Here is a 27,277-nt window from a genome sequence, read left to right on the forward strand (position 1 = left end):
TCATACCTCTTGATGGATTTCCAACACAGCAGAAGACTTCCTGACTGTGGTTACAGTGTGCAGCCTAGACACAGGAGAAGGAAAATGTAACTTAATATATACACACACACACACACACACACACACACACATACTGTGTATGTATATCATAGTAGGCACATCTACCAAGAAGATTATATACACAAGACTTGAATTAGAAAAGAAAATAATAATAATTCACTTTAAAATATTCAAAATCAAGAAATCCCTTGAGTGGAGCTTTCCAAAAACAAGTCACTTGTTCATGGCACATTTCCTATGCCCCAGTGGGTTTCCCATTCCTTAGAACAAAATTCATTGCCTCCCTATCGACCTGCCAGTCAGTTGGCCCCGTAAGTTACCTACAAAGAGTGTTCTTTGGAATGACAGCATTCAAACTAAGGTAGTCAGGAGAGGTTTATTAGAATGGCAATGCCAGAATTTAGGGCTCTGTTTTCTGTTCTATATTGTTACTAAAATACCAGGAGAGTAAAAATGTCTTGGTCCTTCACTATGTACCCCCAGTATCATTTGATCACTTATATTGCATCTAAGATTGGTCTAGCACCTGAAGTCTGGTTCCCTTATCACTCAGTGGTCTCTGTGTAGGTTGGGGGAGAGGCCTCTGAGCAGCACTCCCAATGTTTTTCTTTCCCAGGTTCTGGTTCATTGGCTTTCAACAACGGCTGGGTATGAGAACCACCTGGGAGAATTAACCAATGAAACAAACGAATGAAGCTTGGGCCAGTCCAGACCAGCTGAAGCAAAATCCCTGCAAGTGGGGTCTCTGCGGCAGTTTTTCAAGGTTCCCTACTTGACTCTAACCCACAGTCAGGGTGGAGAAGCACTGTTTATGAAAATACTGGAGACTATATCTGGATACCCAAATATGATGAATAATAGCATTTCAAGATGGGCTCTTGGCCATATTTTTTGCTGCAGCTCACCAGCTTTTACTAAAATCTCAAGGGACCCAATTTAGGGGGAAAATATGAGTTAACTTTTAATGAACTATAAAAATTACTCAAAATATATTTCCACAATCTCATATTCAACACATTAGCTTTTTTATCTGAATTCAGAATACTTCCCAAGGGGGTCTCCCATTATAAGCAAATTCATTTCAGAGCTCAGAAGAGGAAAAAACAAGGATATCAATTAATCTAGGTTAATTTGATTGAATTGTTCTGGTAGTGCATTAACAACTCTGGACTGGCTTCAGACCACTTTGCCTCATTCTATCCGCTCAATACTACCCACTTTCTTAGCTCTTTAATAACTGCGAAGATAAACAACAACAAAAAAATGTTTTTTTGCTTCTTTGCAAAGTTCTTCCCTGAAAAAGATCCTTCCAAAAATCAGCAACTCATCACACCTCTTCAACACTCCAAATTTGAAAATCCAAGGGCTCCTTCCTATTTAAGCCCTACCACCTGCCTGCTTTTTACACTGAAAGCTTCAAGACTCTGGAGTAAGGAAACAGCACTTGTCTTCCTCCAGCAAAGTAATTGTTGTATTTCACAGAAATGGCTAATGGGAGCAGAAGAACTGAACTGATTCTTGCCTGGCTGGCTTCTCCAAAGGTCCGCGGCCCCAAGTCACTGACTTCCTCATAAATTTCTCCTTTTCATTATTGAGCGTTGAATATTTATGTGCTGCTCACACTTGAGAGTTAATGTACAGAACACAGAATCGGTCCAAGGCAAAATTATGAGGTAGGTAGAATTTGCCGTCAGCCATTCCTGTCAAATTCCCATCACCTCTTTCAGAGGAAGAAATGCCCATTATTTTCTCCCACAACTGCTCTATTAAAAATACTCTCTTTAAACTGCATTCAAAATAAAGTATTAATAGTTGATAAGGGCAAAGTGTTATTACTGCCAAAATAGATGCATTTTAGAATTTGAATTTAAAGATTTTTTTTTTTTTAATTTGTCAGAGAGAGAGAGAGCGAGCACAGGCAGACAGAGTGGCAGGCAGAGGCAGAGGGAGAAGCAGGCTCCCCACAGAACAAGGAGCCCGATGTGGGACTCGATCCCAGGACGCTGGGATCATGACCTGAGCCGAAGGCAGCTGCTTAACCAACTGAGCCACCCAGGCGTCCCTAGAATTTGAATTTATTCAATTCAACAGAAAAGGCATTAACCACCAACAATGTGGAACTAAAAAAACCCAATAACATTTGTTAGCTAGCCCTTTCCAAACACGCAGTTGGTGTAATTCTTAGAGTTTCAAAAGATGGGTGTTGCAATCAGTTCTTCTCAATTCTAGGCTCTTAGTGTTCATTTTCCCAAAGATATGGAAAAATAAACCAAACACTGGTCTTGTACCTCCAAATTGTATATTTCTTCCCCTGTACCACAATAACAAAGATATTTTTCTTTATGCCTTTTTCTTTTTTTTTTTTTTTCATTTGATCCTGTACCCTAGATGGTGAGGAACCTAAAGGTCAAAATATTTGTCAATTGCTCAAGCATAGTGAAAGAACATCTTCTCCCAGCTAGTTCTACCTTTTGTTCTCTTCTGTTTCCTGCTTAATGAAGAAAAATAGCATGGAAAAATAACTACATATCTACTGAGTAAGAATTAATAGAAATCAGAGAATCTGGACCTTTTCCACACCCCTCACCTCAGACCATGCACCCAGGTGTCTGATCCACATTCCACCACTAAGACTGGCCCTGCATGGACACAAAGCCCACACATCATCCTCAACTCTTTACTCACCCTTGCCTATAGGAAAAATTGTGGCTCCCCAAACTCACTTTTTCATTTTATAGCAGAAAGAGTGTAGATTGTTTCAAAACCCAATAGACCTGTTTAAATCTCTGCCCTGGTACTTCCTGGTTGTGTAAGCACAAACAGCTCACCTAACCTCACTTGCACCTCCATTTCCTTATCTGACAAAGAGAAGGTACAATAGGGGCCCCTGTGAAAATAACATAAAGAACCTGACAGAGAGTAAAAATGTCACCTCCTTTCTCTCCTTCCTTTGCCTGCCCAAATCCTATACTCATAGTTAATGGTAGAAACATCCCAAACAGGAGAATCTTTTCTGTTGTGAGAACTTAATTTTGAATCAATGCCATGTGGAGCCATGCTCTTTGAGTAAAATGGATTTGGTCCCAGATAAGGAAGAGTGAGAAATAGTGGCCACTCAAAAATGGACATAGCTTCCTATCTTAGGCACTCCACAATTAAAAATGGAATTAATTTTCTCATTATCTACATGACTCCCAACCCAACATATCTGATGACTTGATTTCAGGAATATTGATGAACAGAAAATTCTCTTTAGGCTACTCCTAAGTGATGAGCTCTAACCCTAAAAAGATAGTACATCAGAATGGCTTGAACCCCACAGGATTCTGAAACAATATTATTCATTTCTGGCTTCTGAAATTTTACCTGAAGTCTTCCAAAGATTTCTTCTTAGTTGCTTTCAAACCACCAGTTTGGCAACAGGCAAATTTGTAATCAATGACCTGGTAAATGATGGGGTTGTACATTGCTGCTGATTTTGCAAGGAGGGTTGGCACCACAGAGAGTTGTATAGGGATGGAGTCTGGCCTTCCAAAAGCTGACCACACAGAGACCACCGCGTAAGGAATCCAGGCAATCAGGAAGCCAGCGCAAATCAGCATTGCTACCTGGCGAGGGAAATCAATAGAACAGAGTCAAGACTCCTGGTGGAAATGATGGGTGGGAGGAGGAGCAGTAGCCCATTTATTAAGTCTATTATTTGTCCATTTATCTTGCCTGTAGGAGACATTTTCTATGTGGACTTCAGAGATGTTTAGCCAGAAGAAGTTATTACAATGACTTATCCAATTTACCACATCCCATCCATTCTTCACTCCAGAAGTTGAAAGTATCAAAAGACCCAAAGTTTAACCCTAAAAAAGCTGTCAGATTTTACATTGGGTAGGAAAAGATGCTAAGAAGACATCTGTGCTCCTGAAATTTCTAGACTTCCCAACCCATGTTGTTGGAAAATATGTTCCATCATATTTGGTACTAGATAGAAAACATGTTCACCATGAAGAAATTTTAAAACACTCATTTGCCTCGGAAAACAGAAGCTCTGCCCTTACTGGAAATTTTAATATGAATCTTCTTCAGAGATTTCTATTAAGTGTTACTTCTTCTGGCTCATTTTCTCAAGTGTGAGGCTTGGATAGTGGAAATTCACTAGATATAAAGTAAAATAGAATCACCAAGATTTAACTATAGTGACACAGTGGCATAAAGCAAGACTTTTCCAGAAAACGCTTTTCTCTCACACAAAATTATAATTACCTTAGGACCCTCTTAACTTTCAAATCAAAGAATAATTAGAAAGAGGATTTTAAACACCCTCACTGGTTTCTTACCATCTGCAAACCAGTCCCTCTACAAATGTAGCCCTAATTAGTGCTCTGTAACTACATACCTGCCCTACAGATTATCTCATTTGAATTCAACAATTCCTTTTTACCAAGTGCTCGGTGCCAGACACAATGCCAAGTACTGTTGGGGACACCAAGACACCTTAGTATCCGGCTGTAGCCTCCTGGAATACAAACAACTACAGTAAAAGGAAGAATAGAATTTAAGTACCAGCAGAGGAGGACCAAATTCCATGGTACAGGGCAAATTCAGAACAGTTTCATGAGGGACATGGCATACAATCTGCATGTTACAAGTAGAAATAATGGAATAGTAGCAAGATCAGCATGAGCAAAGGCACAGGTATGTGTGAGGTTTGTATAGAAACTAGCAAATGCTTGCTCCAGTAGCACATACGCTATAACTGGGACACTACAGAGATTAGCATGGCGCCCGTGCAAGGATGACATGCTAATTTGTGAAGTGCTCCATATTTTTGAGAAAAAGAAAAGAAATTAGCAAGCAATTTATTTTGGCATACGTGATAAGGCTAGAAGGAAAGATAATATCCATGTATTCAGGGTTTTGTATAACTTGTGATCAGACTTGTACTTAATTCCTTATGTTTTGAGGCACTAGTAAGTTTCCGAGCAGAAGACTTAATGAGAGCCATGTTTAGGAAGATTTACCTGTAAATTGGAGGTAGAAAAATCACTGTTCATTCATTCAATCAACAAAGCATTATGGAGCATCTCCTATGCACTTTGTGTCAAGGCTAAAGCAATGAACAAAGCAGACACAGGTTGTTTAGGTTTGTTTAGGCAACAGTCTAAACAAGAAATGAAAGGGTTCTTCCTTTGAGTACTGACACTGGCAAATGAAGTCTAAGCTTTGGTGTTTATTTTAAACATGAGCTCTTTCAGATCCTTGTTAAGAAAGAATGTACTAACTTCGAAGTATCTTTATACCATTATCTATTATTTTTCTGTAAGATAAATAATGAAATGACATTCAGATTAGCACTCCATGTAGTGGACATCTGCTTTTGCAAATCCACCATATGTCTTTCATTTCCTCCTAAACTTTAGCATCCACAGCAACCCTTCTACTCTGAGCTGCTGTGTGGAGCCAGCATCACCTGACCCAAGCCTGACCAAAGGACCTCATGCCTCTAGCTACAAGAACAAGAACAGGGATGGGCATATGACTAGAAAGAGCATCGGACTCATCTTTGGGATTTTATAAGGGATTTGGAGGAAAGAGGGAGTTTCCTTTTATCTCTGAGTTCCCCAAAATCCAGGAAAGATGAAAAGATGAAGCTATCTGAGACAGGCACCACTTCCTCTTCCCCTATCCTCTTATTTAAGAAAGAAAAGAACAGTCTTCCCAACGTAAGGGTCATGACACGCTGGTGTAGAGGATCAAGGATAAGGAATGTTTTATTAGTAACAAAGCAACAATATTTATTCATGCTTTTTTGTCTTAGAAATCCAAGTGGCTGAGTTCTTTTATAACAAAGTCATTTCTATGCATGTGCATTCCAATTTGCTTCCGTGAAAGCAAGCTATTGCATGCAGGGAATGGTCCATTGCGGAACAGCCTATCAGGAGGGTGCTTACCCTGAGAACCCCACATGTGTGGACTGTGTCAAGAAAGAAGCTTGGAAAATCCACCATGTGTCTCGGGTTATGAAATTCCACCGAAGAAGTCTAGGCTCATCTCTAAAAATTAACTGCAGCTGAGACACACCTCAATTATACCCATTTCACTCCATTTTCCAAATAGAGTCTAAACCTCAAAGAGATCAATGAAGTGAGCCCAGATCTCCTTCCAGTCTTGATGCTCTGTGTCAGGGCCCTGCAGATCTCCTTCTAGTCTTGATGCCCTGTGTCAGGGCCCTGCAGCCCTGCTTTACAGTCCTGAGCCAAAATTCTTACCTGTGCTTAGTAGCTATCAACCAGACCCAGACCACACATGCATTACTCCCATTCGCTTGCTTGCTTTTCTGCCTCTCTGCAGAGGGTTATGCAGGAGAAATTGTATTTCATTTGGTCTGTGTGACTTTTGTTTGTAAATGGAATGGATGCCTCAAGGCTCAAAATGAGGGTCTTTTTTCTAAATCCCCAAATAAACAATAATTGTATAAATAAAACTCGCTTTAACAGATGTCTGGGAACTTAACATAGCACCATCCTTTCTCTTTGGTGACTCATGTGATGATTTCACAGTATCTCAAAAGCTGTTTTCTGTGTTGCTGTCAAAGTCATTGACAAAAAATAGAATAGAACTTAGTCCAAAATATTTTCTTTTTTTTTTTTTAAGATTTTATATATTATTTATTTGACAGAGAGAAATCACAAGTAGGCAGAGAGACAGGCAGAGAGAGAGGAGGAAGCAGGCTCCCTGCTGAGCAGAAAGCCCAATGTGGGGCCTGAACCCAGGACCTGGGATCATGACCTGAGCCGAAGGCAGCGGCTTAACCCACTGAGCCACCCAGGTGCCCCAGTCCAAAATATTTTCTAATGTTCTACATATTTTCTACTTTTATGAGAGTGTGCAATGGGAAGAGGAAGGACTTCAAGCATTTGTATTACATTATCCTTTTTAAAAGGATATCAGAGGAATGCCTGGGTGGCTCAGTGGATTAAGCATCTGCCTTCAGCTCAGCTCATGATCCCAGGGTCCTGGGATAGAGCCCACATCGGGCTCCCTGCTCAGCGGGGAGCCTGCTTCTCCTTCTGCCTGCTCTGCCTGCTGTTCCCCCTGCTTGTGCTCTCTCTCTGACAAGTAAATAAATAAAATCTTTAAAATGTTTTTTAAATAAAAGGACATCAGAGAATTAACCATGCTATGGTTTTTAAACACATGGCAAATGAATAATCGTGGTTTTTCCGAGTAGGATAAAACTAAATGCCTTAAACTGAATGATTAGAAATCAAGTTTAGAGCAGAAAGAGAGATAAAAGCTTAGATCTAAAAGCACTGCAGAATATTACTTATGTATTTGAAGAGAATACAAAGTTAACATGAGATTCATTTATTTTTTACAATCTTCTCCTGTTAAAATATACTCCGTAAAACATTAAAATATTAAATATGAAAGGCATTTTAAGATAAACTCCATAGAAGTTACAAAACTTACATGTTACACTCATTTTCCCAGTGCTTTCTAGTCAAAGTGGAACGTGTTTAATCTTTCATCAGTCTGTTCTTTCTTCATTTCTGAGTGTGTCCTCATTTTCATTTTCCAAAATTTCTATTCCAGGTATCTTTAAACCAGTTCTAGCACAGACACCTGTACCTGTCAACTTTTTTCTAAGTTGTTTTTTTTGTTTGTTTGTTTGTTTGTTTTTAAAGATTTTATTTATTTATTTGTCAGAGAGAGAGAGGGAGAGAGAGCGAGCACAGGCAGACAGAATGGCAGGCAGAGGCAGAGGGAGAAGCAGGCTCCCTGACGAGCAAGGAGCCCGATGTGGGACTCGATCCCAGGACGCTGAGATCATGACCTGAGCCGAAGGCAGCTGCTTAACCAACTGAGCCACCCAGGCGTCCTTCTAAGTTGTTTATTTTTTAATCGCTTCACTTGTACCACTGCCTTTTGGTTTACTGGAAAAGCAGGAAAACTTCAATTCTTAAATTAGGCAATTTTTGTGGGAGGAAATTCACAGAATATGCGCTTTGCTTCTACAAAAGAATCACACATCTGCAACCCAGTTAACTTTAAATATATCTTGCAGCAGAGCACTAAGGGATATCTGTAAGTTCCAGCTACAGTTCAAGCTGGCACTAATTTAAGCGTCGCATAGGCAATATTGTTCATAACTGATCAATTCTAGTGAATTGATCAATTAAAGCCATAATAGAACAATGGGACTGAAAGTAAATTCTCCAAATTACGTAAGGCTCTGTCTTTGGGCCCAGTTCATCTGAACCATTCCAGCAGATACGGTTTCCAAGAAACAAAGTCCTTCCCTCTCTCTGTGCTGAGATAGCATGGAATAGTACAAACATCATGGGTAGAGTTACTTGGGTTTGGATCCCAACTATGGTTCAACTCCACTGACCAGTGTGAGTGAGACAGAACCCCTGATTCTCTAAGAGCTGGACTTTCAGTTCCTTGCATCAGGCTCCTTTGCTCAGCTATGAGTAGGTCTTCAGCCGATGTTCGGAGATGTGCACTACCTTGGATAATGAAGTGGATGAGAAAAGGACATGGAATTGATGTAGAAGTGAAGCTTACAAGGAGAGCCAACAAGATGGATTAAATTCCCCACCAGTAACAAGAGTCACCAAATCAGTAGCTAGACTACTGAAAACAAGAATATTGCAGTGGCTGGGATAAGACAAAGTCACAGGAAGCAAAATCACTACATGTGTGCATTGAGAAAATGGCAAGGGACATGCAATGGACCAGAACATAGGGATAAGGAGAACTGTTTTTCCCATCTTGAGTCTAGCTGGCAAGCACACAGATTTGCTCCCAGCGAATAAAAAAAAAAGAAAGAAAGAAAGAAAAAGGAAAGAAAAAGATATGAAAAGATGATAATGCAAGAGTAAAGGCCAGTCATGAGGCCACTACCCCCCACATGCAGACAGCCTGCCACTGACTGACTTTACCAATGGCAAGGAGGAAGGGCGTGACTTAGCAACAGTGACCTACCTTCGTTGGCCCTCAGTTCCTGATATGTATAAAAATAAGGGTGATATTTAGCCTCCACACCACCTTTGAAGAAATAAAGTAATTTGACAACTCAAAGCAAGTCTAATTTGAGTTTCTTCCTTCCTTCTGTTTTATCAATAGAATGACAGCTAAGGCCAACTGCCCCAGACCCCTCATCATGCACTTAGAAAGAAAACAATTCAGAGAGCTTTGTTGTGTCTACTATCATGTGAGCCCTGGGGGTGATCCAAGTAGAAAATATTAATTTGTATTTGGAAAAAAAAGAGACCTGGAAGAAGGAGGGGTCTGCACTTTCCCGCTGAAATTTTCTCGAATCTTAAAATACCACTCTTCTATAAACAAGCAAAAGCTGTGATTGAAAGGAGAAGATGTAAATTAGGTCGTGTCACTCTGTACATCTGTGTTGCAGGGTTTGGGTCTAAAACTGAACACAGCATTCCTCAGTGAGGCAGTGGCTGGCTTAAAGAACAGGAGATACAAATCTATAAGTATCTGGCTCAAAAAATGAGGGAGACTTCACTGTTCATTATAACTGAACCAAGCCCTTAAAGTGAGGAAATTGCCACTCAGTGGGGAAACGTACTCAGGTAAATAGACCAGGAGATTTTAGCAGTAAGAGCTTTGCCACCAACCCTCAAACGATCCAACCAATCTAGCCATTTTTATACAACCTGAGAGTTTTAGAAGGTAACTTAGACAGCATTTAGTTCCCTTCCCCCACCTCCTCTCACAGGTGAGAAAACCAAGACCCAGCAAGGTAAAGTGGTTCATCCAAGGTGAATCAGTCAATATTCGGAGTTGCAAGTAACAGAAACTGAGTTTAGCCAAGTAAAACAGAAAAGGAATTGGTTGGTTAGGACAGAGCATCCTTGGGAACACTGGACTCAGGACTGAGACCAAGCAGACAGAAATGATGCCCAAACCGATGTCCCAAACCAGCTCTGATGCAGAAACCACTGTGCTGCAGCCATGCCCCTGGGAGACATCTCCCTGCCCCTCTGCTGGTATTACTATCCCTGAGACCCACTGGCTGGAGCCTGGGGTCACAGCCATACTCCACCTACATGGGAATCTTGGAAAGTCAATGACTGGTCCTTCTGTCCCTTTTAAATTAGGAGTCAGCCTTTGCTCAGACATATTGCCCCTCCGCTCCACTTCCCCAAACTCAAAATGTTGGCAATTCCTCAACACAGAAATTCCAAACACGGAAAGGGGTTCAGCCACTGACAGCCAAAATAAATAACAAATGTCAGCTAGGTGAGACTCTCAGTGGGCTCGTGGCAAAAGTGGTATTTATCCCAATTTGAAACTCTTTCCTTCAACAAATATAGATGTAATATGTATATTTATTTTATAGATTTTTTATATTTAGTTTATGTTAACATAATTAATTATATAGTATATGATTTATTTCATATTATAATGTTTAATGGATCATGTTTGAAACTGTGCTATGTCCTAGGGACACAAAATGAGTGAAATGATGGTTGTCACTCCACAGGCCTTACTAACCAAGGCTAAAGCCAGACACTGGGCAAATAATCACAAAAATAAGGGTGTAATTATAAATTAATTATAAGTTATGGCCACTTCTAAGAAGAAATTATAAAGACAGGATTGCCCCATGATGATAGGAAGCTCTGAATTCAATTTGGGGAACGCTTTTCTGGGAAGTGGCATTTAAGCTAAGAACACTTATGAAGAACCAGAGGAAATGAATTAATTGGTTTAAAAAATAAAAAAGCAATGCAGTTCAGCTTTCTCACAAACTGCCCTTAGAGTCCTCCCAGGGGGTTCTCTGAAGATGAACCTCCAATGATAAATTGACCGGATGGCAGTCAAAGAGAGGAATCACAGGAGGAAAGCAGAGATTTACATTTATAGTTTTTAAAAAGGCTTCACCACCGATGTGAAAGAACAAAGCAAAACAAAATGCCTGCCAGTTATAAAAGGGACAGAGGAACTCGAGCCAGGGGTCAAGGGACCACTTAACACTCATCAAGGTAATTAGATTAACTTAATCTACCCAATTATGTATTCATTATAGCAATCTTGATTAAGCGTCCACTAGGCACCAAGCAGCGAGGCTCAGAAGCAAACAGGACGTGTAACACTTGAGTTCACCTACCTACGACTTGCAAAGAAGGACAAGGGTGTGGCTCAATAAAGTGAACGTATCAAGGGCTCTGAGGACCTATTGCAGAGGGACTTAAACTAGCCAGGGGCGATCAGGAAGGCTTTTTGGTGGAAATAAAGGAAATTAAGAGAAATCCAGATGCCCAAAGGATCTAGACACTGCTTGTAGACATGGAACTCATAGATAATCTATTTGTGCTAAATGAGTAAGTCTTGGGTACTAATCCATACAACATCATAATATTTGGAAAAATTAGTCTATGCTTCTGGTATTTTCTTCCTGTGACTCCACCGCCCTCCTCATCAAAGCAGAAGGAAGAGTGTTCACTGCATTGTGTGAAGGTTTTTTCAAGCAGAAATACCCAAAAATGTAAAACATTTATTTCTCAGCCTTGTGAGTTTTAAAATAGAAATCTGAAACTTACAGGAGGGAGAATATTTGAGAGAAAGGTGTTTTGAGTATACAAAAAATGACATTGAATACCCAGAGCCAGAAACATGAAGTGGACCGTTTAATTAATCTTACTCAATGGGAACAATTTTAGAGGGATGCACATGATTACAGGTTTCCCACCCTAGATAGGTAAAAGGGTCTACAGCTCGAAGGTGAGGGGACCTCAGAGGAGCTGGTAACTGACCTTAAGAAACTGCCTTGTTGCTACTCCATGGAGCAGAGCACCGGGGGCCAGGGATGGTGCTGAGGGAACAAGAGACCTGAATGCATTTGGGGATCTCAGAGCAAAAACTTATGCCTTGCTTCACAGGGTCCCAGCCAAGCTCCCAACATATTGATGATGAGTTGCAGTCAAAGGACAGGGAAGTAGCTGGAATTGCTGATGAACCTGAAGAGGGTTTCTGGTTGGAACAAAAAGGATGCAAAGGGACCCATGACAACTGGTGACTGAGACTGGGAAGAAACTTAAGTATCTCAGGAATATCAGGGGCAAAACATGACAGCAATCAAACCAGGAACCCCCATCCACTGGCACCATGGGGTTATAAAAGCCTCCTAGAATTTATACATAGCTCTGGGAGGACAAGGAAGACCCCAATTCAACCAAATTCATCCTGATTGTCTAATATTAAGTTTGTTTTACAAAGTTAAATGCAGGCAAATGAAAATGAGATGATACTGAGTCATAGAAACACAAAGAGAATTTTTCCTTGCGTGTTGGTCTTTATTTCTTGGGCTTTTTTTGCATTCCTCTGTTGGCAATCTGTGAAGTTTCAGCCGGGTACAAAAGTTTACAAAACCATCATTCTTAAAATATTAATTCAAGGGAAACTACAAAGCAGAAAGCTATTTGTAGGTGGGATGTCAGTTTTCCATGAATAAGACCAGACTAGCAAATTACAGGCCAGATAATAACCCAGCTGGAAATCATTAGAGTACCCAGAAAAGTAAATGATTTTGACCCCAGAATCCAAGGAGGTGACCTTTAAGTAATAAGCTTTTAGACCAGGCTATTCTAAAAGATCAGAAGCACCAAGTGAATAAGCAAACTGTCAATCCTGAGAGGTAGCTGAATGGAGAAAAAACTTCCTAAGACTATGAAAAGGTCCAGTGTGAGGTTGTTTTTACTTATTTTTACTCAGTAGGAAAAAAATCAAGACCAAAATTAAATGGTAATTGAAAACATTTTAAATTTAGCAAAGAAGATGCCAAAATAGAAAGTTGTGTTTATCAATGTGTGTTGAATTTTGATTTATGTTTTTTGCATAAGTGTTAATTATTAGAAGCGTTTTATATTCAGGTTATTTTAATATAAGTTTTATATATACAAATGAGATACAGACATATTGTATAATATATAACATATAATATGCCATAGACATTATATATAATATAATGTCATTTAGTATATGTCAGAAGAAGATGTGTATAAAATGAAATCATACATATAAATGCCTATACTTTTCATTTAACATCTCTGGTTAATCTGGACTGGGTGAGCCTTGCTATTTGACCTATACAGTCCAGTCTGTGTCAAGGAGACTGATAACCACAAAGCAAGTTAAATGGTGTGTGCCAAGTTTCACCTTGTATGCATAATGAGCTTTAGATTCACTCACTAAACAAATTACCCACTGTCCAGAATACACAAAGAACCAGCTGCTTAGGTATTTATAAAAGCTAGCTGTGGGTTGAATTAGGCAATTCAACTAACAGGAGCGCAGGTGATGAATAACACTCAGAGAAACTGGAGAACGCCTCATGGAAATAAGGATCTGGACTCATTGATCAAGACCATCAAAATGTCTTGAGGCTAACACCATTGGAGGCAGCAAGGGAGAGGAAGTCATATGACATCTCAGCAGCTTCCTGGTATGCCAAACTGCAGGACGACCAGGTAAATTCAAATCCACCTACCAGTGTGATGGACATCACATCCTTTGCCTGGACACACTTCCATAAAGTATTGAGAAGGAATATTTTTATTATTTTTGCATTCACCCTGTTCCTAGAGCAGTATCTGGTTCTGAGTAAGATTTGGGTTAAATGTAATCCAAATTTAACTTGGACTGATTTATTTGGATTAATATTTTTTTTAAGTCACAGATAAAAGCTAAAAAGAGAGCTAGAAATGAGCTTAATTCATGACCTTGGATTTTATAGAATGTTTTTTCTTGGGTTTTTGTCCAGGTAGAACTGCTCTATTATTAGATTATGAGTATAGATTTAGAGTACTGAAGACTTCCTTGGAGCTTTCTTTTACTCAGCATAAGGTCAACTGGAACCATCAAGACTCTGTAGCTCACCCTGTACAACCAAGAGATCCTTGTACCATCTCAAAACATCTGCACTGTGCAGAGAGGAATATTACTAGAACGAAGGCCCTGACTTACTAGAAGTGATCTCAGGTCTGAAGGGAACTGTTACTATAGGTCCTGAGACAAGTGGTCTTCAAAGTAGGAAGTAGCGTGAAGGTGGGATATCAATGGTATGATTGATTTAGATACCAGAAGGAATGGTTAGAACATCGATCTACATTTTTTCTTTTTAATCTTTAAAAGTAAAGTAGAAGTTAGGGCATGCGAATATTAATATTAGGAAACAGTTTGATGGTATTAGCTGCATGTCACTTATGTTGAGGTATACCCTGGAAAAATTTTTTTTTTTCAATGTAAGGGTAAGACAAGATGATGGTGGAAAGACCACTGTCTCAGACTTTCCCAGAATTTCTAAAAGTTACAAGAGAATGAAGGAACTACAGTTTATTTAACACCTTCTATGCACCAAATGATAGAATAACATATTTTATCTCATCGAATCTCCACCACAATCCAAGGAGATAGATGTTACTATTCTTGTTGCACAAGTGAGAAAAATAGAGATTCAAAGAAGTTCAGTATCTAGGTCTGGATCACAAACTGGCAAGTGTTGGTGGATGGAATGAGAACCCTAGTCTATTCTCAAATTGTGTGTTCCTTTCCTCACATAACGGTCTCTAAGGAGCTGTAAATTCTGAAACTAGCATTGACCAAGGAACTCGACCCTGCAGAAACTTCTCTCGTATTAAGACAAGTTTCCCATAGGATAGTAGATGTGGTAAGCTCTTACTCTGTAACGTAGCTGACAGAATGTTCCTAACCACACCCACCAAAGTCCATACAAAACAGTACAAATACTGTGAGGCATTTTATGATGCATAAAAGTTACTATTTTTATGACTTAAATAATTTTTGAGAACCAAGAATATCTTATTCAATAGAGAGAATAAGCTTCCAGTAGATCCACCATACAAATTCAGTAGATATTAAAAGTGTGTGTGTGTGTGTGTGTGTGTGTGTGTAAATGAGAGAGAGAAACAGTGAAAAGAAATATTACAAAGGTTTAGATAAATAATAGCAAAGCGCAGAAATACATAAAGAATAGAGATTCGAAGTTCACCCAGTCCCCAATATTCCCTATCCTCTTTGCCCTATGAGGTTTTAATTGATTAGAAAACCCCTCTGTAAATTATTACTGTAATTACCTTGGTCAGTTTCATTTCCAGCACATGGCTGCTATGTATCCGACTGTCGAAATGAGCTACTTCTTTAGAGGAGGACTTAACCTTAGCAATGATCTTCACATAGGAGAACACGATCACAGCCGTTGGGAGTAAGAGGCAGAAGAAGAGGATGTTCAGGATGAAAATCTGGCCACCCACGGAGGCCTGGGCCAGCCACCAGTCCAGTGTGCACGAGGTTCCGAAGGGCTCAGGTGCGTAGTCCCCCAGACCTACCAAGGGCATGGTGGTCCAGAAGGAAGCATAGGCCCAGATGACTGCCAGGCAGATGTAGGCGTGCTTTCTTTTCAGCCAAACCCCTGGAGGTAGAAGAAAAGCATTACCGGGATGTAATCTGCCCTACACCCAAATACCTCCCCTCGATATGTCAAATTCCACATCCAAAGAGTTATTCCATTGGATTCTGGGAGAAGTGGTCAGACAACTGAATTCTGAGGGAGAGTGGAGTGAAGGGAGAAAAGTTCCAGAGCATGGGCCTTTTTCCAAGTGAATAAAATCAGAAGTGCTTTCATAGGGAAGGTTTCCATAGGCACGCAGGAGCCTTGGGAGGGGTAAGTGATAAGAGCTGAGGAAAGGGGACAGTAGAAAGAAGGATGCCAAAGACAATGAAGGAAGGATCTTAAGAAAGCATCCAGTATGACCTTTGAGATCCTATCCAATACAAGGCCAATTGGTAGAGCAGAACGACCAAGCCCCCAAAAGCATGTATTATTGGTTCATCCAAGGTGGATTCCTTTGGGGAAGGTGAGAACTGATGACACATTGCTTGCATCTTTCAATACCCTTCTCCCTAAAAGCTTTCATGCCTCTCATCTCATTCATCTTCCTAAACGCTTGTCAGTGGGGGTCAGTGGGCCACAACCATGACTGAGTGCTGAGATATTAAAGTGACTGACCCTGCTTCGTGGGAGCAGGTTTTGAATCTTCAAACATGACAAACACAGCAGTCAAGCTCACACAGCCATACCAAGAGAGGTAGAGAATCTAGGTAGGTTGCATCATGTTCTGCAAAAGTAATTCTGTGAAAATACTTTCAGGAAAACAAAAAATGAGGTCTAGGTTTTTCAGAACTAGTTTCCATCAACCAAAAGAGAATTCCAAGAAGAACTGGTGTAGTCATCTAAAAAAAGCTATAGAACACTAGTGATCACTTTCCAAAGTTTACCATAACCACCCAAGACAGGGAAGCCTGATCTAGTGCTACAGCCTGCTTGTGGAATTACCTCCATATTCCACTTATCATCTCAAAGAGAAAGGGCCAGAGAAGCAAATCCTTACTGCCTTGGTTTTAGAGTAGCAGACAAGAAATATCAGGACACAGTCAACAAAAGCCAAATGGACTCTTCAACACAGACACAAGGCCTGCTTCTGCTCAGAGCCATATGCAGTTTAGGAAGTCAGTAGGGTCTACTTCTTCTTGTTTCTAGTGTTTGACCTTCTTCATGTACCCTTTCTAGATGCCCACATTCTTAGCAGTAAAATGGAGGAAATAATAATACATTGCTTACAGGTTTTGATAAGGGTTCAAAGAAATAATGCAAGGCCTGATTTGCAAACTACAAAGGACTACATTAAAACAAATTTTTACTCCTATGTTTGTCTCAGCACTAACAAGAAATATAGATTGTATCTATGCTCTATGGTCTCTCTTTTTTTTTTTTTTCAAATACATGGCATTTTGTATCAGAAAATTCCAATTTCTCAAGCCCAACCAGAGAGAGGTAACAATCATGTAGCCACAATAGATATCAGCTCCTGATTATCCATTATAACGGATAAAACATTGGCACGGATAATCACATATATTTAGGGGAATGTGCATACGCATACGTATAAGCATTTATGGTTAGGGTTACTTGGTGAGGTGTTGTATACTTACATTCGAGTATGGTGAAATGCTGTCAAGTACAGGAGGGAGTAGATTAGTAGATTGGTTCTGTGTTGCTCCAGAAGTCAGAACTAGGACCAATGGGTGGAGGTTACTGGGAGGCAGTTTTGTCTCAATATAAGGAATAACATTGTAACAATGAGAGCAGACCAATCAGAGCATGGGCTGCCTTGTACAGTAGTAAGCTCCCCGTCACTGGTCACTGGAATTATTCAAGAAGAGGCCAACTGGCCGTCTGTCAGGGATGCCTTAAAACAATTTATCACATTAATGGGAGAAAGGTCTCCATGTTCCCAAGCGGTCTTCTAATTCCAACATTTTAAGACACTGTGTAGAGGGTTGAATCATGAGTCAAATCAAATGGTGAAACCATTCTACTGAGGTTCAATCTTAAAAGAAGATGGAAATATATATACAGTTCCCGTAGAGAGTGATGCCCCACAGCGATTCTGGGGGTGGGCAGTATCACCTCTTTAATGGACACCAAGCCTAAATTCAAGGCAATATTTAAAAATCAGTGACATCAAGGTATTCCTCAAATATCCCCAGGAAGCTGAAATTCTGCCTTCTCATCTATAAAATCTACATTTATGATCTACTTGATGTGACCAAAAATAAGTTGGTAGTAAGTATAGGACTCTGAAGTCATCCAGGATATACATAACTGAATATTTTTTTATATTTTTGGAAATTCTGATTTCAGTTATTTCCATTGGAAGTGTTAAGCTGTTTAGAAAAAGAGATGCAAATTTAAAAAGAAAAAAAATGAGTGCTAGTTTGCGAAGATGATAGTCCATGACCTTACCCTCTCCTGCATGGTTTCCTTGGAGTCTGGGACTATAAACTTTTAAATATAAAGGAAAAGGGATGTCTGGGTGTCTCTATCAGTTAAGCATCTGCCTTCAGCTCAGGTCATGCTCCTGGGGTCCTGGGGTCCTGGGATTGAGCCCCACATCAGACTCCCTGCTCAGTGGAGGGTCTGCTTCTCCCTTTCTCTCTGTCCCTCCCCCTGCTGGTACTCTCTTGCTCTCTCTCTCAAATAAATAAATGGAATTTTTTTTTAAAAAAAAATGCTTTAAAATATAAAGGAAAATTCCACCACATTGAGAGTATGAAGTTGACTTGATGCTTCCCACCTCAGGCTCCAGGCCATCCTCCATCTCCACGGTCACAACTGTTCTGATTGATAGATTAACAAACAGAGCAGCGTTTTCCAGAGGGAGCGGATACTTTTCCCTGGGCGCACCTGGTTCTCAGTATGAAACAGAGGGACCCAAAGTCTTCTCTTTGGGATTCAGTAAGTTCCCAAAACCCCAAGAAACAAATGTAATCAAAGTTTATTTTTAACATGTTGTTATTATAAAACAAAAAAAAAACCTTGAGCCTGAAAACTTTTTTATAGCTGGCTCTCCCCTCATCAATGCTTCTAGTTACTCATCTTCCTACCTACAATACTACAATGAGTGTGTTGACTGATATTTCTGCATGTGTCCTTTCTTGCCAGCACCTGCACGGCTCTCTAGCTTAGAGCTGGAATTTTTGGAATTCCTCACCTCTGAAATCACAGGGAACCTGAGGCCTAAAGGAGGATCAGAAACATCTTTGTTATAATTACACTTACCATGTGGGGAACAAGCTAAAATATCTGGGGCCTGACATCCTTTCAGTGCATCTTATTTCTTTGTTTGCATGGCAAAATATGGTAGAAGCTTACACAGATTATACAAGGAAATGATGCTTGCCAAAATCATTGTAGCCAAACACCAGACATTCCTATAAAAGTAGTATTAAAAGAAACCTACATCGACACAGGTTCAAATTTTTAAACTTAAGTTAGAACAAAATAGGCTCTAATTAGAAATACTCTTGGTCCTTAAGTTCTTAGCGATCTTTGTTCATTACCTCTCGGTGCAATATTTACAGTCTGGCAATCCACTAGTTTTGACTATCAGGGAATGAGAAGCCTTCATACTTACCATACGATAAATAGCAGATTTTCAGATACCGATCCAGGCTGACAGCAGTCATGGTGATGAGACTTCCACAGCCAAAGAAAAATCCAGCCCATCCGTACCAACGGCAGCCAATCCAGCCAAACACCCAGCGGTGACAGAAGCAAGAGATGATCGTGAACGGTTTGCCTACAACTAGAGCGCCAAGCAATTTGTCAAGGGAAATTCCCTCTAGTTAAAATTACGCACCTGCCTCAACTCACTGTTGAGTCATATTCTATTCAGACAAGACATAGCTATTTTAGTTAATGTTAGGTTTAATCTGATTGCAACCAGACCCAGATTTCTGGGATTTAAACTATTCCTCAAAACAATAAAACAAGACAAAGTCAGACAGGGAGACAAACCATAAGAGACTATTCATCATAAGAAATAAACTGAGGGTTGCTGGAGGGGAAGGGAGGTAGGAGGTGGGGGATGGGGTAATGGGGTGACGAACATTAAGGAGGGCACGTGATGTGATGAGCACTGGGTGTTATATAAGACTGACAAATCACTGGCCTCTACCTCTGAAACCAATAATACATTATATGTTAATTAATTTAATTTAAATTTAAAAATATTGAATTGGAAATAAATAAATGAGTAATGAATAATAAAAATAAACTATTCCTCAGCTTCTGTTAGTGTTTTTGTGTTTTTTACTTTCTAGAAAACATTCTTCTACTCTAATTCAAGCCCTGCACCCTTCATATTCAGCTATTATATTTAATCTTCACTCTCCTGGAAGGGAACACGCTGAGGAAGCTCTTCATGAGCTCTGTGATTGATCAATCTATCTATCTATCTATCATAAGGCTCCTTAAATTTATTTCCTTAGGAAAACCAAGGAACTGATACTCAGAGGTGCCAGCCCTGCCCCATCCCTCCTAGGTGTGTCCCTTCTTCAACAGACAGAGGTACAAGTTCCTATTAGTGCAGTCAGGTAACATGTATTTCTCAAGTGCCTTCTGTAAGCCAGACACACATCTCCCCTCATTTGTTTAGTTGTCTAGATAGCACGTTTCACACTCCATCTTGCTGGACTGTGCACCCCCCTATTAGGGCTCCTTAATCCCAGTGGCCTAGCCCGATTGTCAGTGAGGAAACTGAGTATAAAAGGACTATTTCTTATTCAGCAAATAATTATTCAGTGCCTCTTATGTAACAACCACAGAGCAAAGTGATAGAGGACAAAGTGGAAGTCGAGACTGACAAATGTATTTTATAGTAGAGGGTAGATAAGAGAAATATATAATTTATAATATAAAATATGATACTATGGCATGATAGTCATTAGTCCTGAGAGGAAAAATGAAGCAGAAGGAGATAGATAGTAATTGTTGTTTTATATAAGGGGATCAGGGAAGACCTCTGTGAGAATGTGACATCTAGGGAGATGTCTAAATCACCGGTAGAGATCACAAACAAATGTCTAGAGGGGAAATATTCTAGGCAGAGGAGACACAAACTCAAAGCTTGAGCTAAGTGTCAGCTGTGTGGGTGCTAAAAGCAGCAAGAGACAAGTGAAAGTGACTGGGATGGAGTGAAATTTGTGTCTGTTGTGCCTGGGACTATTTTAAGCTTCCTTCTGGAATGGAACCTTTGGTAAACCTTTGGAATGTCATTTAGAATGCCTCTCCCTTCTTCACTTAATAGAATGGTTCTGAACCCGGCTGCACACCAAAATCACTGGAAGAGTTGTTTTGTTCTCCTTTGTTTTTATTTTACTTTAAATATCAATTTCCAGGACTCTAACTTCCAGAAAATCTGATATAATTTATCTGGAACGAGCTCAGGCATCAATATATTGCAATATACTTTTTTTTTTAAGCTCCCCAGGTGATTCTAATACATATACATAATTGCAAGCTACTGGTATATAAACAACAAATATTAGATATATAGATGAAATACACCTGGTCTCTACCATGTACTTCAAGGTGCTTAAAATGGAATATAGTTGACCAAGAAAAAAAAAACAAAATAGACGAAAATGTTTAAGGTTTATTGGACTGGAAAATGTATTAGAGATACTCATAGTTGAGAAATGATCTGGGTTCATCAGCAAAAGCTATCACATGGAAGAAAATGCCTTCTTGCTGAATTACTCTGAAGACATAGGCAGAGTAAGGATGTGGTTTGTGCAACTCTAGAGCAGGTTTGCTTGGTGGAAAGCATTTTCAGTGTATCAGACCAACTAAAGACATTTTTATTCAAGCATAGACTAATTCAGCCTTAAACATGAACCTAGTATTATTCTCTGGTGAAGGATGTGGATGGAAATGGCAGGTTTCAGTCGAGCACTTTACGTTCAGTACCAGGGAGAGAGCCGTCCGGGCTCAGCCGGAAGAGGGGAACCCGGAAAGCAATTATTCATGTTGCGACACCACCATCGTGTGGCCATTTCTAAAATGGCAGTCGTTGTGCCGCCTTGCAAATTGCCTGCGGTTCCTTTCATCCCCGGAGGCCTGACACAATATGCTTCTCTTAATGTCAATGTGCATTTCCGATAGGAGCTCTTGATATTTAAGCCTGTCCATACTGAGTAAAGCCTCCCCAAGTAACGAAGACCACGCAGACCCTCAAGGGCAACACATCTGCTGGTGATAAACAGTGATTCCATAGGTAGAGGCTTCTTTATTGAGCCTTGTTTTTGGAGACTGGCATTGGCAGAAAAATCCACTTATAAAGGGAGAAACAAATGTCAAAAAACATTTTAAAAGAGACGTTTTAGATGGGAAACTGCTAAAAAGTTTCCAGTGGAAAGAGGAGTTGCTGTGCACTGTTCACACTCAGTTTCCCCAATTCTAGTAACTTAAGACCATACTCCAAACAACAGGATTTGGGATTCAAAGGCAAGTTTGATTGTATTTAGACAACCTTGGGACTTTATAGATGAAAGCAAAGGGAGGCTACTTATCCAAAATCATTTATATTTATAAAAATGAATTACAAGTAAAGAGAAATTTTATTCCAATTCCTCCTTGGCGGGGTTATCAGAGAAGCCAAAGAAGCAAGAAATAAACCAGTGGTTTCCAATTTTGCCTGCACATTAACTTACCTGATAATACCAACTTTAAATATCCTGATGCCCAGGTAATAGTCTCAACCAATTCAATAAACATTTCTGGGTATAAAACCCAGCCATGAAGTTTTTTGCTTTTCTGTTATTGTTTTGTTTTGTGCTTAAGTTCCCCAAGTGGCTTTTTTGTGCATCCAATACCAAGAACGACTGACCTGGAGGCTTCCTATGCTTGCAATTAGTCCTGAAGTCACACTTCAATGTACCAGCAGGTCAGCTCTCCCATCTTCCTAAACTCACCTCTCAGACTGTCTTTGCCCATCATTTAAGCTTCAAGACCTAGCCCCTTGGTGTTTATTTTAACGGAGTCCCCTGTGTGTGGCAGGGGTGTAAAGGAGCCCAACACTGTGATCTGTAAGTTTCTGTCTTCTCAGTCATTTAGCAGGTACACTTTGAGGCTCAGCATTAAAAGTTATCATTCATCATTCCAAATTGTCTCCTTGGTATCTAACATGCTCAGCACACAGAAAAGACTCAACGAATGGCAAATGGATGAGATCTTTAACCTGACGACACTCCGTTGGCTTACCACAACCTCTGTAAAGATGACTGGTGAAGGGAGGAGTGAAAGGAGGCAGGGGAGGGATGATCTCTGAGCCAGTGAGGACTTTAGAATGGAGCACAGCTCAAACCCCCCAAAGAAGAAATGGCTGCATTACCTGAAATGCCCAGATCACAGATTGCTAAATTGATAGTCATTATTTCCGCAGGTCTCAGCTTCTTCTTTCGTCTAGAAGACATATAAAGGACATACCCGTTTCCAAATGTGGACAGAATCCCTACAAGGAAAAATATAAATTCCCATCATCAGCACTAGGATTTGGAGTTCACTCTGATATGAAACACTTCTCAATTTCAAAAATGGACACCATAGATTTAGAGGGTAGTGAGAGGACTCTAAATAAAAAATCTAAATTAAGAAGATGAAGTAAAAAGCATGAGTTGCGAGTGACAGGCGAGGGATGGGTTGCCTCCAAAGGGATAGGAGTCAGGGATTATAAGACTGAACTTACCCAGAAAAAGGAACTGCTAACTTCCCAGTGAAGCTCAGGAGGGGTGGGAATCCCCATGGTCAGTTCTTGTACTGGCCCCCAGGATGGAGTATTTCCTCCGCCATTTTTACCGAATATTGGCTCTATAGAACTCCCTCCCTCTAAGAAGCAGGGTTAACCCCTTGGCTCTTGGTACACTCTGAAGCTGAAGTGACCCCAACCAGACAAGGTGCTTTTACTATCACTGTGGACTGCTGAGGGAGCACCAGCATTCAGGAGAGGTAGAGGCCAGATTGGGCTGGCATAACCCCCTGAGAGGAAAGGGTCATCTCCTGGAGACACATCCCAGGACATTTTGCCTCCTGAGGACACATGGACGCTGGGTGTCTGCAGCTACTACTGGACTAGGTATTAAGGGGAAGTAGGTGACAGTGGATAATATGGGCTCTCCCCTCCCACCAAAGGGAGAGAAAGTGACCCTCAACCCACCAACCTACGAATAGTGGTATAAATGTGTTCCCACTTTTTTATATCCTTTTATTAATGACTGATTGGCTTTGGCATTACAATGATACTGTTCAAAAGTTCTTACAAACCCAGTTTAAATCCAAAAAGACCCAATCCCTACTGACTTTATTTAAGAAAAGAATACACCTACTTCCATAGCTTAACATGTAGAGTAGATTTCTTCAGGAATTCTTGCTTCATAGTGTAGCTGTGTATAAATGAGAATCTGGTACAGCTGCCTTTAGTAGTAAGGAATAAGGAGAGTATTAACAGGAGAAACCCAGATTTTTCTATTTTAATTTCTACTTCTCCACCACAATTCATTTTGAGGGCAAGGAAAGAAATGTGTGTTTCGCCTGACGGTATGAAACCACCAGGAATGAACTGCATTGTGCTTTTAGGAAATTATGAGTCCCTGGGGTCAGTGCTGCCTAGTGGTCTGTTAAAACCTCTTTCGATTTCTTAAGACAGAAGAGGAAAAATAGAAGAGATCACGGAGTTCTAGAGCAAACCAACTAACATGAAACCTATGTCTCAGTAAAGGAAACAGCTAGCAAGGCACACTGGGAAATTCATGTGAAAACATGGCTTAAGGAATTTGAAACAAATGCCTTCTACTTTGTATTCAAGAAGTTTGAGAACAATGAGCATACATATGTAATTGATACACAAAGCTCCTTTAAATACCCTGTGTCTTCCTACTTCTCTTTCGAGAATATTGATTTTCTTACTCTTCCTTTCTTAAATTATCTTTATTATGTTTCATAAGGCTTTACCCAGTGCCCAAAGCATTATCAAAAATTAGTCAACTCTCTGTGAGCTGCCGGCAGATGATTCCCAGAGACAGTTGTAGGGGATTATCAAGAGAATGCAAACATTCTTGAAGATAGTTAAAGGAAAGCAAGATTAAGAAGCTAAAGGCTAAAGGCAGGGGTGGGGGTGGGAGGGACATTTTTTCGATTATCAAAATCCTGAATCTTTCTAGGAATACAAAACAATGAAACCTCACTTATAGACTGTTAATCAACCAAGTATCTATAGTAAAAGAGTTGAAGGGTGGCTATGGGTCTCTAATTTACTTCTCCTCTATTCCAAACTCAGATGTATCTTTTCATCCTCCAGTTTTCCCGAAGACTTCCAGTATTTAACAAAACTCCCCAAGAATATCATTCCACTCTGTTCCCTTAAAAAGATATCTGGGCATATCCCCATACCTATCCTAGGAGGGGTAAAACCCAGACATAGCACCAAGTCCAAGACTGGGTCTAGATGAATCCAAATCCCTCCAAAGGACCCTGGCCTCATCCTGAATGACCCTTTTGGAACATGTCTTTGGCTCCACCCCATCTCCATGTCACCTGATGTTCCCTTTGTGTGGGGACTCTTTGGGGACCTATTTTTCTAGCTTCACCTCAGCCATGCCCATTTGAATCTGACTCTGGATTTTCCTTCCATCCCCACATGCAACAAGGGAGCAATTTTCCTGATCCCCCTCCTCCCAGCCTCGTTGTCCCTCTTCCTGAGATCTCCCATGCCAGGGCGGGGGAATGGATGTGATCCCTCTCCCTCTTTTGTTTATCTGGAGTGCTCCTTTTTAACTCAATTCTTGCAACTGATTGAGACAAATTCAATTTATAAGATGTCAATTTTTCCGCTTTTTCTGATAATTGGAAGTACTTCTGTTAAATGAAAATGCAATGTGGGTTTTACTACCAGATAGACCCTGTGCAGAAAGAGACTTTGCCCATTTTGTTCACTGCTGTATTCCCAGAAACTTAAACAGTGGCAAAGAATGAGCATTCCATATACACTTGTGTTTGAAAAGACGCGAGAGTCCATTTATAAGAAATCGATTTTAAATCAGTGTCATAATTGCTAATCATAAAGCCAAGGACCCAAGGAATCCCTTTGCAGTGAAATTTCTGATTCAATCTCATCGATTCCTTTTGCCTCAAGCACTGACCATAGAGGTATCTCCAGACTTTTCTAATGATATTTGCTAATTTCAGGAGGTTACATGAAATTCTTAGCCCGTAATAAAGAGATGAAAGAGAGGGAAGGAGGGAGAGAGAAAAGGAGAAAGAAAGACAGGGAGAGAGGGAGAGAGAGAAAACTTGACCCAAATCTGAAAAGATTAAAGGCAGACACAGCTAAAGATATAACCCACCTGTGCACTGGTTACCCAAATTTAAAACAACAGGTTTAAATTTAAGAAGTTTTATGCTCAAATCCTAATCACCTAGACTAATGTTGTCCAATAGAACTACAACGTAAACCAGAAATGTGAGCCATACATATTTCAATTTTTTTCCAGTAGCCACATTAAACAAAGTAAACAGAACACTAAATTCATTTTAGTAATATATCTAGCCTTATACAGGCAAAATGTTACAGGTTTGACATGCAGTCAACTTGTTTTAATTAGTCATGAACTATCTCGCAATATTTTTGCTAGGGCTAAGTCTTCAGTGTCTCGCATATACTCACACTACAGCACCTCTTTTGGACAAGTCACTGTCCAAGTGCTCAGCAGCCACACGTGGCCATGGCATTGGAGAGCATAGTCTGGAAGCAGGTGCACCATGTTTTGGACGATGCACAAATTTTTGACCCTGGGATGACTCCCATTTCATTACCAGTATGTTTTTTCAACTCTCACCAAACTCACTTAGTAATGCCAACATAGAGCAACTCTCCTTTAGGTGCAGTAAACTTAGTGTGTCCGTTGTGACTACAGCCCGGGGACAGTTTCCTCAGTTGTGACAGGAGGAGGCTGAACTAGGTGATTTCTAAGGTCCGTTCTGAGCCTATCATCTTATGATTATATTAAAAGCATTTTTTTATGTAATATCACTCTATTTAAATAAGATATCATTATCATTAGTTTTGTGATTCAGAAGACAAACCTACTCTTAACGCAACCAATATAGTCCCAGGATAAATGATTTTGCTGTAAAACTTCTTTGATTTTTGAGGGAATAGCCATCACTAACAATAAAGATCACCAAGTCATTTCTATGAAACAGTCACTGAACCTTGCAATGCGGCCCCCATCTTCTACCTTCCTCCCACTCCCCACCCCCAGTCAAAACATCTATGTAAGGATGTGAATCCTTGTGCAAAATCAACATATTAGCCTCTGAATTTTCTAGCTGCAGCATTTGCACAGAAAAATTAAGGAAGCTTACCAATTATTGTTAAGTAAAAGCCAGCCACTAGATCCGCTTCCCAGGAAAGTTTGGAAGCAAAGGGGTCCCCTTCTCGGAGGTAGTGTGGCAGGTGCTCATCCTGGGGCAGGGCAGTGTGGTTTAGTGCCATGCTGTGCTCACTCGACCAGGAGTCTGGAAAGCAAACCAGTAGAGATGGCAACAGACCCAAATGAGCCAACTTGAACCAGCTCATAACCACGCCCCCCTCTTTTACAGTGAAAATGCAAGTTTCCAGGGTCATACTTGATTCCCTAATTAATAACTGGTGAGTATCTTCACACTTTTCTTCAATGACCCAAATGTGTGAGTATTCAACTATTCCGTGTGCAGACTGAGTATCCACGGCTACATTAAGTCATTTCTTTATCATGCTACTTACTCCCTTGTGTC

At 40.2% G+C, this 27,277-nt stretch overlaps 1 protein-coding gene across 1 annotated transcript; it reads right to left on the reverse strand.

Annotated features, from left to right (window-relative positions):
• LOC111147464 (opsin 5) lies at nucleotides 1–26,996 on the reverse strand. The gene is made up of 6 exons (XM_022503494.1): nucleotides 26,867–26,996; nucleotides 22,839–22,958; nucleotides 19,080–19,250; nucleotides 15,180–15,514; nucleotides 3,427–3,668; nucleotides 1–64 (listed from the first exon to the last, which is right to left on the reverse strand). The coding sequence occupies exons 1-6, from the start codon at nucleotides 26,994–26,996 to the stop codon at nucleotides 1–3; spliced, it is 1,062 nt and encodes a 353-aa protein (XP_022359202.1).
• Nucleotides 26,997–27,277: the final 281 nt, after the last annotated feature.

The sequence above is a fragment of the Enhydra lutris genome, unplaced genomic scaffold (assembly GCF_002288905.1).
Source record: "Enhydra lutris kenyoni isolate GAN:26980312 unplaced genomic scaffold, ASM228890v2 scaffoldscaffold17, whole genome shotgun sequence".
NCBI classification, from domain to species: domain Eukaryota; kingdom Metazoa; phylum Chordata; class Mammalia; order Carnivora; family Mustelidae; genus Enhydra; species Enhydra lutris.

Coding starts and splice junctions, on each gene's coding strand:
- LOC111147464 (XM_022503494.1), bottom strand. CDS start 26,996: ATGGCACTAAACCACACTGCCCTGCCCCAGGATGAGCACCTGCCACAC. Junction 22,959..26,866: donor CTTTTACTTAACAATAATTG/GTAAGCTTCCTT, acceptor TTTTCCTTGTAG/GGATTCTGTCCACATTTGGA. Junction 19,251..22,838: donor CTGTGATCTGGGCATTTCAG/GTAATGCAGCCA, acceptor TTGGCGCTCTAG/TTGTAGGCAAACCGTTCACG.